The 16309-nt window shown below is 40.0% G+C and overlaps 1 protein-coding gene across 2 annotated transcripts in view; it reads left to right on the forward strand.

The window, feature by feature from the left end:
* The window catches only part of DAB2 (DAB adaptor protein 2), a 63826-nt gene that overhangs the window by 28288 nt on the left and 19229 nt on the right, over window positions 1–16309 (forward strand). For both annotated transcript variants that reach the window (XM_060761423.2, XM_060761422.2), the window contains exons 2-6: window positions 9379–9574; window positions 10084–10223; window positions 11434–11532; window positions 12669–12800; window positions 14653–14736. In XM_060761423.2, the coding sequence (XP_060617406.2) occupies window positions 9478–9574; window positions 10084–10223; window positions 11434–11532; window positions 12669–12800; window positions 14653–14736 (552 nt within the window). In that variant the 5' untranslated portion in view covers window positions 9379–9477. The remainder of the gene's footprint in view (window positions 1–9378; window positions 9575–10083; window positions 10224–11433; window positions 11533–12668; window positions 12801–14652; window positions 14737–16309) is intronic.

Here is a 16309-nt window from a genome sequence, read left to right on the forward strand (position 1 = left end):
CTTTCCTCAAACTTCACCAGTGTCCACATTTGGCCATATTGAGTATTCCTGCCAAGTTTGGTCGAGATCCATCATTGCTTGAGGCCACAGTGCTCTCCGGATGTGGTGAACTACAACTCCTAAACTCAAGGTCAATTCCCACAAAATCCTTCCAGTATTTTCTGTTGGTCATGAAAGTTCTGTGTGCCAAGTTTGGTTCAATTCCATTGTTGGTGGAGTTCAGAATGCTCTTTGATTGCAGGTTATAAATCCCAGCCACTTAAACTCGCAAATGAGAAAATCAATCCTTCCCCCAACCCCACCATTATTCAAATTTGGTTGTATTGGGTACATACATCCTTCATATCAAATATTGACATGACAATTCACAACAGTAGCAAAATTATAGTTATGAAGTAGCAACAAAAATAATAATGTGGTTGGGGGTCACCACAACATGAGGAACTGTATTAAGGGGTCGCGACATTAGGAAGGTTGAGAACCACTGATATAAAGCAACTATTTATTATAATTACCATCCAGCCTACAGTTGGTGTGAATAATATACTCTTTTTAGATGTTGGGATATTTGAATAGTGCCGCTGCAGTGGGGTGCTGTTGCCAGGAGCCGGCTCAAGCTCACCTGCTGAAGGGCTCACAGTGACTGTGTCCCACTCCACCAGTAACCTGACCCTGCTGCAGTCTTAATGATATAGCTGCCTTCTCTCCATTCACACAAGCAGGGATAAAAATGTCTAATGTGAAAAAGCTAATGTGAAAAAGGCTGCAAAATATCATGCTTTATGCTAAAGTTGGAGAGCCTTTGGACTCCTGGGTATCAATAGAATAACAACTCTCAACATGTCTTGGTCAGGCTGGCTAGAACTGTGCTAGGCTAGCTAGAATTTAACAGAATCAACAGGGCCACAGATAGCGGGTCATAATTCCAGGTATAGGGAGAGAAACCCATGTTGAAGATATATTGCCCCCCTCCAAACCTGGAGAATGGGACTGAAAAAGGAGTTACGTTTCTAAGAGGGGATACTGCCCTTCCCTCAGGGAAATGTAAACCACACTAGCCACTGTTTGCTTGTCTGTTCTTCCTCATCAATAATTTTGACCACCTTGAAACTCTGATCTTTCCTGGACTCCCATGTCTCAGGTGTCATTTGTGACATTTTAGAAGATATGCAGTTGGGGCAGTTCAGTGGAATCAGGGTGCTATATTTGTGTTGTATGAAAGGCTCCCAGTTTGAAAACAGAAAAAATGTAGTGATCTTGCATGCTGACAGAACATTAAATTATCCTGGTAGATCTCTGATCCTCCTAGAGCAGGTACAGAGAATTTATGGCCTTTTAGATGTTGCAGATCACTATGGAGAAAGTCTGGTCGGAGCTTATTATTTGATAATATTGATCATCTATTTTTGAAATGCTGTTGGTAGACTATGTTAGTTAACTGCAGCTGTGAAGGTAGGAGGACAAAAGCCTGTATGCATAAGTGGCAGGAAAGAAAAAAAATCAGTAAAGATATAGTTGCTTAGGATTTTTCTGCCTTACTTTACCCACCACAATGAACTACTGCAAAAGTGCAACCACTACCTTAACGAACCCGCAGAATCCTGGTTTGGTTTATCAACTGTGCCATGCACACCGTTCTTTAGTCTGCATCTATTTCTTGCTTTCCAGTTTTACAACTGATCCATTTGCTAGTCAGTCACATGCAGCTTGCACCCTCCCCCCTTTAATGCTTGTACAATGCTCCACAAAACATTGGAAAGCATTGCCAGCACAAGACCATATCTCAGTGTCGAGCAGGACTTGTGTGAGATTTATGTGCCTAAGCGTCACAGTAGGTCAAGGCTCACTGACATACATGAATATGCTATTGTGTCATGCTCAAGTAGGGGGGATTAAATGTACAAATGGGCGCTGTTTAGGCCTTATTTGTGACAAGGTGGTAAATTATGTGACGTACAGGGGTTTTGTTTTTGGTTTTTTGGTGGAAGGATGTCTGATTGTGAGATGAGATTAGGAGCAATAGAGCTGTCCATTCTTATGGACTTCATTGAAACCGTTATGATTATTTTAGAATGCATATAGATATTGAGATAGAATTGTAAGTTCTTTCTTGACACATAAAGGTGAGCAATCTGTGGCCCTCCAGTTGTTGATGGATTAAAAGTCCTAGCAGCCCCAAGCTGTATGGCCAATGGTGTTGAATTCTGAGAGTTGCAGTTTAGCAACATCTGGGATAGCCACACTGATTCCCTTCCCCTGCTGTAAAGCTTTTGAGCCTGGCAGATAATAATAATAATAATAACAATGATAATGATAACAATAACAACAACTATTTTTATACCCCGCCTCCATCTCCCCAAAGGGACTTGCTGCAGCTTACATGAGGCACAATGTGCCTAAAAAAACACATAAAATAAACACACAATACAATAAAAGATAAAACCAATAGCATATAAAACAATTTTAAGTTCAAAACAGTGCCCAATAACCTATGGTGAGAACTGTCATAAAACATGACCGACTATATACAGACCAAGGAAATAGGATAGTGCAAGTTGTAGATCGTAAACTAGGGCATGGGATGAAAGCACAGTGTTGTGTCATTAACTGAGGACCATTGAGGCTAGATATTCTCAGAGTTTAATATTTAAATAGTAGGGCTGGGCGGTTTCGTTTCGTTAATTCGTAATTCGTTAATAATTCGTTAATTTTTTCAATTACAAAACGATAACGAACCATTCTGGAGCAATTATTAAAAAAAAACGAATTTTCAAAAACGTTTTGTAAATGCTTCGTATTTCGATATTGTATTCGTTTCGTTATTGTTTTGAGATCGTTTCGTTATTATTTCCGCATGTCTGGGCCAGTTTTATGGTTTAATTAGTGAAAAAAAATTATAATATCACACCAACAGTCAACAACAGAGGGAGAGGGAAGCTTCAGAAGGTTTTGGAGGTTTTTTAGCGTATTTCGCGGTCGCATCCGCCATTAACGAATCAATTCGTTATTGTTTCGGAAATCGATTCGTTAATTTTTTACCATTTACGAAATTTCGTAAATATCGAACTTTTTAAAAGGAAAATTTTGTAATTATTTTAAATATCGAAACAAAAAAAAACCCCAAATACAAATCGATTTTAGAAACAAATTTTTCCGTTGTTACCCAGGCCTATTAAATAGGTGCAAGTTGGTTATAGACTTTATCCAGAAAATTCACTAGAATAAGGGAAAGTGATATTATGGGATAGGATATTATGAAGAAATAAGCAATGTAATTGGATTTCTCAGACCTGGTACCCTGCAGGAATGGTGAGCTGTAACTACTTGCAGTCACTGGGTATTGATTCTTGTAGTCTAACATACCTGGCTGGCACCAGGCTGAGTGAAGGCTGATTTATTTCTGCAGGGAAGCACAGAGAAGGTAGGGATGAGCCTGTTCATTTTTCCGAAGGTGTTTGGAAAGAAAAAAACATCTCAGCCCACCAAGGAGCAGACTTGCTCTGGCAAGGCCCAGCTTCAAACTTGGACAGCTTTGTGCTTGACAGCTGAGCCGAACACCCAGAGAGTGGGTAGAATATTGACATTGCAGATGATGTTCCAAATTGTGAATGTAAAGCTGCTTTCAGAAATCCCCAAAAACAAGTCCTTGCTATTTCAGTGTTCTGCACGTATTCCAGGAAGAAGTCCCCTTCCAAGAGTTATGTCATGGCTGGAGAAGGTAGAAAAGAGCTTAACTTTCCAAAGGAGGCTTCCCAAACAGGAATCTAGCCAGATGCTTCCCACCAATGGAATGTATCCCGGTATTGGCCATGTTGGCTCTGTTGCTGGGTGCTAGCAAAACAGGATAAATGTCCATGGGTGGGGTGCTTTTTAAAGTCACTCGCTCCAGGGAGTTGCTTCTTCCTCAGCAAGACATAGGCTGTTTTCCTTTCCCCTGATGAAAACGAGTGTGGGATGACTTCTAATGCAGAAAGATGTGCTGCTTTTTGTAAGAGTATCCAGAACTAAGGGAAAAATCTGACTCCCCCTAGTCCCGTACTGAGGGAGAACTAAGCTTCCAAATGGGGTGGAAACAGTACTTGGCAGTTAGAGCTTCTTAGGAATGGTTGAATTCGTTTTGTTGTCTGAGGCAAAGGACAAGATGGTGGCTCCTTCATGCAAAATCCAAGGAGTCAGGCAGTTACCGGTAAATCTTAATTCAGTTCTGGCAGCAGGACAACAGGCTAAGGGCCCCTCCCACACAGCTATATACCCCAGAATATCAAGGCAGAAAATCTCACAGTATCTACTTTGAACTGGGTAATCTGAGTCCACATTGCCATATATTCCAGTTCAAAGCAGAAAATGTGGGATTTTATTCGGCTGTGTGGAAGGGGCCTAACTTAGGAGGTACAAGCCACCACCATCCATGGTTTTATCCTCAGCACTTCAGTTTTTTGCTTCTCTCTAGCATCCAATCCCTGAGGCAGCTGCCACTTTCTATATTAATGACAGAGCAAGTCCAGGGCTCTTTTTTTTTCAGAGTGTTGAATAGTGAGGAGAAAAAAGTGGAATTATCTTTCTGGGTTCAGCTGTTAAAGTCATGTTTATAGACAGAGTTATGCATAAAAGAGACCAAGGAGTCTTATTGTCCTTGATAAACAATTTAAGAGCCAGCCCTGTTTCAATTGCCTAGAGAACAACCAACAGATAACCATCTTCCTTCTGCCCACTCTCAAAAAGAATCCTCCAGGGTTTTTCATTTCTGCCCACTGTGAGAATTGTATTTCTGAACATGCAAGATTATATTTGTAAATCTTTATCCAGTGTTTTTGGAACTGCATAAGGTCTCAATTTGGTTGAAATACCACCACCAACACCCAGAAAGCCCAGAGAGCAACTTATACTGTTTTTGAAATTATATCTAACTTGTATCATATCTCTAGAACTGAAATAATGGATGCTACAAATATGAGTAAAACTTCTAGTGGTAGCAAAAGCCTTTTGTATAGACCTAGGCAACTACAACTTTAGTAGCCCCATAGAATTGTTCTGCTGGAAAATTGCTTCGTACCTAGCTGTAATATTCCTCTTAATTTGTTGTTTTGATAAGAGGAGCAAATAGTATCCAGGGAGCAACTGTAATTTTCAAAAGAATATCTGCATGGGCCTCATAAATCCATAATTACCTATGCCTGCACTGAGCCCACTCCACATCAGGAATATGTTTTGGGTTAGACTACCAGAGCTGTTACTTCATGAAAAATAAAAATATGGTAGGCATTTTAAGCATGTTTGTTTACTCAATTTGAAGCAGTTTGGCCTGGACTCAATAACACATGTAGGCTGACCGCTGAAGATCAAAACATGGGCTTGATAAGGAATGGAGATTAACAGGACTGGAAACTTGCTCAGTTACTTCTATATTTTGAGGAAGTCAGACAATTTTAGTGTATCTGGCTAAAATTGAGTGTTGGGATGGCACAAAGCAGAAAAGATCAACATTTCAGAGTGCAGGTTTTACAGCTAGATGATGCACATGATTAAAACACTGTTAGTGATGTCCCACAAGAACCCCAAAACCATGTACTTCCACTATGGATATTGCTGCATAGGAAAGATTTCATTGAGGAATTTCAGTTTGCAAGGGTGAAAAAATCTTATGCATAAAGGGATGAACCTCATGTTTGATCCCACTCGCTAGGATCTTGAAGTTAACTGTGTTTGTAGCGCTCTACTATCTCAAATCTACTCCTGTAGTAGTGAGTTCCTTCACTGAAACTGAGATTGGGCTATAGGTCAGTAAAGAGAAAATGTGACTCTTAGCCTATATGTTTGCTGAAGAAGAGCTTGGAAGGATCAAAGGAATCTCAGTCACTAAAATATTAACTGGTTTAGGCTGCAACCTTTGTCCCTTGAATGCCCTGATCAGCATTCCAGAAGCTTCAGTTGAGTAATAGGGTGCAAACAGAAAGATAAACATGATGGGGGGAGAGAGACTCCAGGGGTAGGAATGGTGCTGCCATCCACATGTTGTTGAATTGCTGGACTCGACCTTCCTTATTATCAGCTAGGGCTGCTGGGAGCTATTGCTGATCAGAAAACGGCAGTTGCAGAATTCATACTCTAGCACTGGGAAACCCAATGCAGTCATGTTACTAGCAAGGATAAAAATACAATGAATGCAGGGAATAAAAAGTGTGAGCACAGTACTGATGAGAAGTGCCTAGTATGTACATGTGCTAATTCCTTGACTCAGGTTACATACTACATTTGGAATTTTAAAATGTCTATCATTTAAATGAAGGTGGATATGTGCAGAAGGTTTTGTGTGGGCTACACTGCTTGCCATTTGCAGGGATAAATAGTACAATTTCGGTCATGTCTTAAATGTGATTTTGGGCTGTTTTCAGACTCTGCTGCATGTCTTCCAATCAACTCTAACTTATAATGAGAGTTTTGTGGCAGGATTTATATGGAGGCTTCGTATTGCCTTCTGAAGCTGAGAGAGGGTGACTTGCCCAATGTCATGCTGGGAGTTTCCCTTGTAGAGTAGGGATTCAAGCGGAGGCATAAAGAGAGACATAGAAAATAGAAAGTCTCCTCAGTGAAGTGAGGAGCAGGATGCTTTGCTTTAGGTATTGTGTGTCCTCAGGGAAAAGAAGTAAAGCTGTGGCTGCTGTTGTACTCAGCATTGTAGGCCTCTCTCCCCCAGGATCAACCAACAACAGTCTGTGGGTCTCTCTCACCCCCTACAAACACCAGTCAAACTGCTGCTCCCCAGCACTGACCAGCAAGAGTCTGTGGGTCTCTCTCACCTCATACAAACACCAGGGGATAGGGGCAAAGCTTCAGCAAGCAGTCTGCCACTGAGACCAGAGAGATCATCCCATAAATGCAGATTTTTGTACTCTACTTAATAAAAATGAAACATCCCCTGAAAATAAGCCATAAAATAAGTATGTCTACTTGAGGAAAAATAAATATTAGACAGTGTCTTATTTTTGGGGAAACACATTAGTTAGGCATATCATTCCCATACCTGTGGTAATATACAGAGGCCATCATAGTGGGAAAGGCTGCAGCCAGGTGATCTGTTCAATCTGTTTAATTGTTGATTCACTATTTGTGGGTCTTGGCAATCATTTAGTTCTTCATCTAGATGTGGACCTGAAATTCCTTTATACAAACTAATGCATTATGTAGGGGGAATGCAGGCTGTGATACACAACCTTCTTCAGTTTAAAGGTATTTCAATCTCTGTAAGAGGACTTTGAGTATGGAAAGTTTTTTTAAGGTGAAGGTGACAGCTGTATATAGTAAAGATAGGGCTTCTACACCTTCAAGGGCTACATGAGTGGTAAATGTATGTTTATCAGAAAATGCATCTTTTGATGTAAGCCTGTCCATTGAACTATGGACAGTGTGTGTAGTGAGTGTTGTGAAGGCTTAAAGAGGATACCAACTATCTGTTTCAGAATCACAGACTTAAAAGATGAGCAAAGCATGTATTGCAACTCAAATGAGTACATTTATCTGGTCTCAATTCATATGAAGAAAATCCATTTAAATCCAACAAAAAAAAATCAATCTCTGGGGTACAATGCATGCCTTCTAACTTCAAAAGCAGGGAGAGGAATTTTATATTCCCCATCAGTACATATCCAGATCATTCGCACCAAATAATTTAAAGCTTTGATTCACAGTGGAAGTTGGTATCCTCAAAGTCCTGATCTGAACAAGCTCTAAACTGCAAAATAATAAATACATACGTATCAAGTATTAGGTGTGTCTGTGGGGAGGGGGGGGGTAGTTTTCTCTGTGGATGCGGGGAGTAGAGGTTGATGTGAGTAGAAAACCACAAATTTTACAAAATCAGGAGACTGGCAAAACTTCTGCAGTGCATATCGAAACTCCAAGGACTCCGGGACTCTTAATATTTAAACCGTGTTGACTTGTGTTAGAATTTTATCACAGGAGGCTGATAAAACACAACAAAGATCTTGTGAGAATCCTGAAACTGTATAACTCTGTATTTGAGGTACACTAGAAAATTATTTTTCAAAGTGCGCATACGTTAGGAAGGAATTGTGGCTGTGTGGAAGACTGAAGGAAATTGCATTGTGCCAGCATCATGCAACTGTGCAGTAAAGTGAAAGAATTTTTTTGTAATTGCATGTTTCTGTTGCTTGAACAATGTGTTTGCAACAAGATAACTAATTGGTGTGATAAAGTCCTTTGTTTATGTAGCTACAAACATCAAAGCAATAGAATACTTGTTCCACGTATTCACATGATGTTTACTACATTTTAGGATGGCTGGTAACATGTACCCCACAGAAGCCTTAAAGGTGGAAGTTAATTATTGAGTCATACAAAATTTTGTAAAATTTTACAAAATTTTACTGGTTCAATGGGATAGCAAAATAAGACTGCATGCAAGACTGGTCAAAGGCAAAATTCCCACTTACCCATAAGCAATGGCACCTGTATCCTATTCCATAAATATCTAACCTTAGCTCAACTAGAATTTTCAGAATGAGCTCAGGAAAAGCAGTCCTGGTATAAAAAAAAATATTTTTAATGGGCTCATCAAATGCAAAGGTCCAGCACATACTTTATCAACAGAAGGTTGTACATTTAGTCATTGGTTTCAAACCTTTAGTATACCCTCCGTCTGTACCCATTTGGCAACATCCTGATTACTCCATTGTCATCCACTTCCACCTTGATTCTTTCTCCATCTCACATTTTCCAGCTTACTTCAGCTGGTTCAAACAGAGTTCAAAGGGCAACTTAATTTTGAAAACTTAACTCAGCAGGAATCTTGCCTTTCTCCTTAAATTTAATTCATAAGCAAACTGTGGCAGCCTCTCTCCTAGTTAGTCTGCTCTTCCTCATTAATAACCTTTGTTATCTTTAACAAACTCTGATTTTGTTTGGTTACATGTGCCCAAATGTTCTTCTGTGAAATGTTGGAAACTGGGCCTCATCACACTAGAGAATGAATCCACTTTAAATCCAGTTGCTGCCTCCTGAAGAATTCTGGGGTTTGTAGTTTAGGAAGGAGCCTTTAACAACCTCACTAAACTACAAACCCTAGAATTCTGTAGGAGGCAGAAACCTCATTTAAAGTGGATTCATTCTCTAGTGTGATGAATGTTGTAGAGAGAAGGATTTTCAGCCTGAGAATATAATACCAAGATAGATAGGCAAGATATTTTACCTAATGCAAGCCAAGCATTCCTTATTCTGTCATTTGTTGGGGTTTTGTGCATGAAATAAAGTGTTTATGTATCTTAAACATTATTTTGGTTCTTGGAACATGCAAACACTTTAACTCTAATGCAACACAAATAGAATTTGAAACACTAATTATTCTAATTCTTTCTTCTGAAGGTCAGAATAGCATGCTTGTCTACTGAGGATCACTAACTGGATTGCAGTCCCACTATCATCTACAAGATTAACTCCTGGAGTTGAGGCTGGCCTCTCACCATGTCAAGCGAAGCGGAAACGACGAGTGTAAATAACCAGCCTGTTCAGCCACAGACACCAGTGAAATCACAACCTTTCAAAAAAGAGAAAAAGAAAGGTATGTTGAATTGAAGGGGCAGGTGGCAGGTCACCCCACATATGGAGTAGGATCATGCAAGGCCTTTCTGATGTGGTTCCCAGTCCAACTGGTGTTGTCATAATGTAAAAGTGACATAAATTGGAGCTTTCAGAGAAACAAATCCACTAGAATTGGGCAATAAATTATCGCCTTAGGGACTTAGCATAGGTTTTATAACCATTAGGTCCTACTTCTGCTGCTCTTTTAAGATGAACCACTAAAACTTTATGGAGTGAACTTGATTTTTTAATGTCCTCGATAATGTCCTCAAGAGTTTTCTACTTTCCATGTCAACAAAAAAGAGCTGCTATTGAATAACTAATCACTGTATCTGATGAAAAACATACACATGTATATTAAATGCACAGATGTGAGAAATTTGCTGGCCCTTATAAAATGCATCATTAAGAAAGAACAGACACAACTCAGGTATTTATCACTGTGACACACTACAGATTAATTTCCATGGCTAAAACTGGATTTTTCAGGAACAGAAAAGACAGAAGAATTCCTTTTGGCCAGATTTCAAGGTGATGGTGTACGATACAAGGCCAAACTGATTGGTGTTGATGACGTTCCAGAAGCAAGGGGAGACAAGATGAGCCAAGACTCTATGATGAAATTAAAGGTAAGCTGCCTTCCTTCTTGCTACTTTGCTACAAATAAGACATGTTTTTCAACCAAAGAGCTCTATGGAAGGAGGACAGTGTGGGAGCTTGCCTAATATCTCTGGGGAGGATGTTCTGAAGCCGGGGGTCACCACCAAGAAGGACCTCTCCCTTGTCCCCACCAACCATGCTTGTGCTGGAAGCGAGAGAAGGGCCTCCCCATCAGATCTTATAGCCCACACCAGTTCATAGGTGAGGATGTGGTCAGGAAGATAGGCAGGGCCCAAACCATTTAGGGCTTGCACCTTGAATGGGGATCGGAAACTTATCAGCAGCCAGTGGAACTGCTTTAATACGGGGTATGGTGCATTCCCTATAATTAGCTCTAGTTAGAAGCTTAGCTGCCGACCTTTGTTGGAAAACCAAAATAGCTATTTACTTTCTGGAGTAAATCCCATATTTCATTGACATGTATTAACAGCTGGGTGTAGTGGTCTCCCAGAGAGTTGCCATGGTCAAAAAGAGGTTCAAGCTAGTGTCCCAGAGTCATACATCAATACTCAAATACTTCATGTTGAATCTCTTGAGAAATTTTGTAACAGAAGGTAGTTAAATTGCAGTTATAGCAGGATAACAGCACGATTGATTGCATTGAGTCATTTCTCTTCTGCTGTTCTCCTGAGGGGACACTGCTGGAAGGCATTTCTTTTACAAAAGGAGGGCATGTTGTGTTTGCGAAAGAAATGCTTTCCAAGCATTTTCCCACCAGGAGAGTGAGGAGATTATAAGTCCTAGCCAAAGTTGCTGTGATCCTGCTGTAATTGTAGTTGCCTGCCTGTTATGACAAACTCTTGAGTCTTGTGGGGTAGTTTGTACTGGAAGGTTGCTAATTCTTCCCCTAAGCTTGTCCACTCAGGTCTAAATGACCTTCAAGTATAGCCAGCATTCTGTGTACTTGGCAAGGACTGCTTGATTTTCTGCAGGTACGTGAGCCTACCTGAATCCCACTAAGATGGCATTGCCAGTGAATTCTTCTAAAAACAATCAATCCAATTATTCAGTCTAGTCAGAGTGAGAATTTTAAGGAACCTGGGAAGGGAGTGCATGGCTGCCATTTGGTTTGGTATAGAACTGATTGATGATCCTGAATTGAACAAAAGGAAATAGATGTAAGTAGCACATTTCAGCTACTGACGCACTTCTATTCATGTTGGCTTTCTTTTTTTCTAGGGAATGGCAGTAGCAGCCCGTTCTCAAGGACAGCACAAGCAGAAAATATGGGTGAACATCTCTCTTGCTGGAATCAAGATCATAGATGAAAAGACAGGGGTAAGCTTTATGCTTGAGCTATCTGGAACTGACCTTGCTTAGGAAACTGCTCTTTAATAAACATGAGAAATACCAATTCCACTTCTCTGATCTTCTAAAAATGTGGTAGACAGAACAGAGGCTCTTTTTCTGGAAACACTTCAAAGAAATGTGATAATCATATTAGTCCAAATCAGTTAATTATTTATCTAAAAGAAGTATCCTTTCAATTTATAATCTCAACCCAATGGAGGAGTATATTACCTGTACCCTATAAACAATGCATGAGAAGTTAATCTCGACATGCTAATACTTCTGAGTAAAAGGCTAAGTAACTGACATACTGCCTTCCAACCACAACTCGATTTTGTGATAGGTATGAATTTTCTCTTTTGTAGTATTCCTTTCTAAGGGCCCTTCCAGACAGGACCTATATCCCAGAATCTGATCCCAGGTTTTCTGTTTATCCCAGATTATCTGGCAGTGGGGACTCATATAATCCAGGTTAAAGTGGAAAACCTGGGATCAGATCCTGGGATATAGGGCCTGTCTGGAAGAGCCCTAAGCACAAAAACCTCCTAGGTGAAAGAGTTCACATTCTACTCCAGTTTCACTAGTTCCAATATGAACATGGGTTTCATGTGATCCGTATGAGTTTAAACCTTTCTGTATATATTTCAGATTTCAATATTAATGTCAAAAATACATAGTATGATTTTACATAGGCTCTGTGCTACATTAGAACAGTAAAGACAAATATCACTTGTGTTGAAGGGTGTGATATTTAAAGTAGGTTCGCAGCCTTCCTAAGGAGGCCATGAAGTTCATTGCACCTTAAAGGCAACATACGATTATGAGTGATATATACATACACGTGGTCCTTAACATCTGCTGATTCTATATCCAACTATTCATGGCTTGAATATTTTTTTAAAAATCTGAAAAAGCAAACATTGATTGTGCAGTTCTGTATAGAGCTTTCATTCTGCCATTGTACATAATTGGACTAAAGCACCACACATGGATTTTGGTGTTCATAGTGGGAGTGGAGTGAAATCGGGTGAAACTTAAACTTCTGCAGACACTTTAATAAATCAGCAGTACATCTACCCAGGAATTAAAAAGAGTTGATACTATGTCCTTCACTCTGATTGTAGGTTATTGAGCATGAGCATCCAGTCAACAAAATCTCCTTTATTGCTCGAGATGTGACTGACAACCGGGCCTTTGGCTATGTTTGTGGAGGAGAAGGGCAGCACCAGTTCTTTGCCATAAAAACAGCACAACAGGTAAACCTTTAATAATGGCACTTGGATGTAGTGTAATCCTAATTATTTGTTTTCCGAGTTCATGAAAATTAAATACAACTTCAGAATGAGTAGAGTATTTCAGCATGAAGAGCAGTATAGTATGAGGTTATGACTTACCTTGATTTAGATGTCATTGTTGTGTGCCTTCACACTAGCCATTGTCATTGCTGTGTGCCTTCAAATTTTTTCTAACTTCTGCCTGTTGGAAATCAACTTCACACTACTCAAGTCTGCAGGCTTCAATCAGGGAGAACTAGATAGCTTTAAACTAAGCCAGTGGTTCTCAACCTGTGGGTCTCCAGGTGTTTTGGCCTTCAACTCCCAGAAATCTGGTAAAGTGGCTGGGATTTCTGGGACTTGTAGGCCAAAACACCTGGAGACCCACAGGTTGAGAACCACTGGAGTAGGCTGAAAGAATCCCACCCCTCCACCCCAGCTTCTGAATGTCTGTTAAAGTATCCATTTGTTCTCTCTGTGTCTTTCTCCTCCCATTTTCAAACAGACATCTCATGTTTTTCTTCTGCCTTTTTCCACCTTTGCATGCAGACTTCTCTCTAATCTGTGTGTTTGAAGAAATGTAGTGTTTGGAGGTGGTTCTTCTTCTTGTTCAAACCTTAGACCAAATGGGGTTAGAGAGAAGCTTAGATCCAATTCTTTTGTATCAAGAAATATAGCTCTTATATTTTTAAATACACCTTTTGAAACTTTAAAGATTGAACTCTGCATCTTTCCCTCCTAAGCTCAATATTTTTTTTTGCAGCCACAGCACTTCACCATCTGCTTGCTTTGAGCTGACTGCTCAATTAAGTATCCTGTTTGTATTTTTGGATGCTCTGCTAATTTTGGGAGAATTCCCTAACACTGCCAACCCTATTGTGACCCTAATGCCAGGTTTTCTGGGGCCAACAGTATTCAACTCACCCAAAATGACTATTGGTTCCCATGGCTGAACCCTGGTCTCCAGAGCCATACCCAAAGTTCAAACCATTAGACCACACTAGCTCTCTCACAGTAGCATCACCACAGATAGAATACCTCACCATTGGTCTACTAATATGCTGTTGGTTCCAGTTCCATGTAAACTGAAATGATGAATGAAATACTAGATTTGAGTCAGAGATACTAATGGCTGACCAAGCTCCCATTTGATTCCAGTCAGTTAGTTTGCTAGTTGGGAGCTGCGTTGGTGCAATGGGTTAACTCTTGTCCTGGCTGAACTGCTAACCTGATCTGAATCCACAAGATGAGGTGGGCTCCCATCTGTCAGCTCCAGCTTCCCATGCGGGGACATGAGAAAAGCCTCCCACCGAATAGTAAAACATCTGGGCACCTCCTGGGCAATGTCCTTGCGGATGGCCAATTCTCTCACACCAGAAGCTACTTGCAGTTTCTGACACACACAAAAAGTTAGTTTGTTCTGATCCTGTTTTTTGAGATGATCAATATAAGTATCAGCTACATGGAAACATATAGGAAATGCAACACAAAGCAGAAGCTGGGAGCACATTTCTGGGAAATATCCAAGCTAGTACATGAACTCTGGCCTTGGATTCTAGCAAACTGCACCAGACCAGTACCTGCTGTGCTTTTGTTCCACCACAATTAGAGGCAGGAATGCTTCTAAAACAATTCCACTAGATTGTGTAGATAGATAAGCAGGAATTACGTCCTCCTGAGATATTACGTAACTAAGTGGATTCCATTCCTAGGAAAAGATTGTGTCTCCCCTGCTTAATTTCAGTAGTAGTAATTTCAGTTCAGTTGATTCTAAGCATTTGAACCACTCTTTTTTACAAATGAAACAAAACTGTCCCTTCTTTTATGTCCCCAGGCAGAACCTCTAGTTGTAGATCTGAAGGATCTTTTCCAAGTAATTTATAACATCAAGAGAAAAGAAGAGGATGATAAGAAAAAGGTAAGGTTGCTTAATGGGTTATACTTTCCAGACTTCAAGGCATAATCATGGTGGTGGTGATGATATAAAGAGCACACAGCTGCCTTTCCCACGTTTTGGTCTCAATGCAGCTCACAAACATTAAAAAATAAACATAGATTTTAAAAATTGCAGTATACAAAAGTTAAACATTATTATCAAATGATTCCAAACAATTAAAAATGTAAAGCATCAAATACATGGTGGTTTTAAAAAGAAAATCCAGCATGTTTAACAAGCATGGGTGTACCCTGAGGGATACCCCCCCCCCCCGAATGTTTCAAAGCAAGGGAGAAATGCTGTTGTTGGCACATCTACACTGATCATATTATCCAGTTTGGAACTAGCTTCAAACTGCAGCGGCTACAAAATGCATGCTGCCAAAGTGCACCGCAGTGCTAATTAAAGCCAGTAAACTGCATTAAGCAAAGTTGGGGAAAAGTCCAAGTTAATGCACTTCAGCAAGCCCCAAATCTAAACCATATCCCATGGTGAAACTGGCTCTGCAAAATCCAAAAAAGATTTACATACATTCACCCACACTGGAGCGCGGGGGGGGGGGGTGCTCCAAGGGACAAGTAATTGATTATCTCCACTACTTTTTTGTTTCCACCTGGTATGTCTCCAGAGCACTAGTATTCATCTCGAATAGGACTGGTTTAAAAAAACTGTTAAGCAATGGAAAATGTGGATTCTGGGCCCAGTTTCAGGCTACCTTCCATGCTTTACTATAATCACTTTCCTGGCTTCCAGCCTGTTCCAGAACTGTCAGTTTGGTCATCTGCAAAGGGAAACCGGTATCTACTGAACCTAAGTGGCCAGAATAGATAAACCTGTTGTATGCCTTCAAGTCATTTACTTATGACAACACTGTTATGGAGGTGGTGGGACAATTTTTTTCAGAAGATGTTTGCCTTCATTTGAGGCTGAGTGAGTGGGACTTGCCCACAGTTGCCCAATGAATTTCCATGGTCATAGCCATAGTCAAATAGTCAAACCACTATGTCACAATGACTCTTGTATGGGAGAGTACAGTCCTTCAAATACTATTTAAATAGCATTAAACACTATTAGTAAATACTATTATATAATAGTATTAAAAGAAATATTAGTATTTAATAACCATGATGATAAATATTTAAGACTATTCAGTAGTTATATCATTTTTTAAGTAATTGTACTATATTTACTTACTTAGTAAACTTCTTTAAGTTTCAGGTTTGGAAGAAAGTCAGATCTTAAGTTACACCAATGCTGCTTGCTTGTTATGATTAGTGATATAATGTGTTTACTTCAGAGTCCAGTAGAAGGTGGTGTTGGTCCAAAGTTGAACATAATATAAATTCAACCAGGCTGAAAGGAACATGTCCACATTCACTAAAGCCAGTCAGCCTGCTCTAAGGCCCCTTCCACACAGCTGTATAAAATCCAGATTATCTGCTTTGAACTGGATTATCTGGCAATGTAGACTCAGAGAATTCAGTTCAAAGCAGATGTGGATTTTCTGCCTTGATATTCTGGATTATATGTCAGTGTAGGAGGGCCCTTAGATTGT

The sequence above is a fragment of the Anolis sagrei genome, chromosome 2 (assembly GCF_037176765.1).
Source record: "Anolis sagrei isolate rAnoSag1 chromosome 2, rAnoSag1.mat, whole genome shotgun sequence".
In the NCBI taxonomy this organism is placed as follows: domain Eukaryota; kingdom Metazoa; phylum Chordata; class Lepidosauria; order Squamata; family Dactyloidae; genus Anolis; species Anolis sagrei.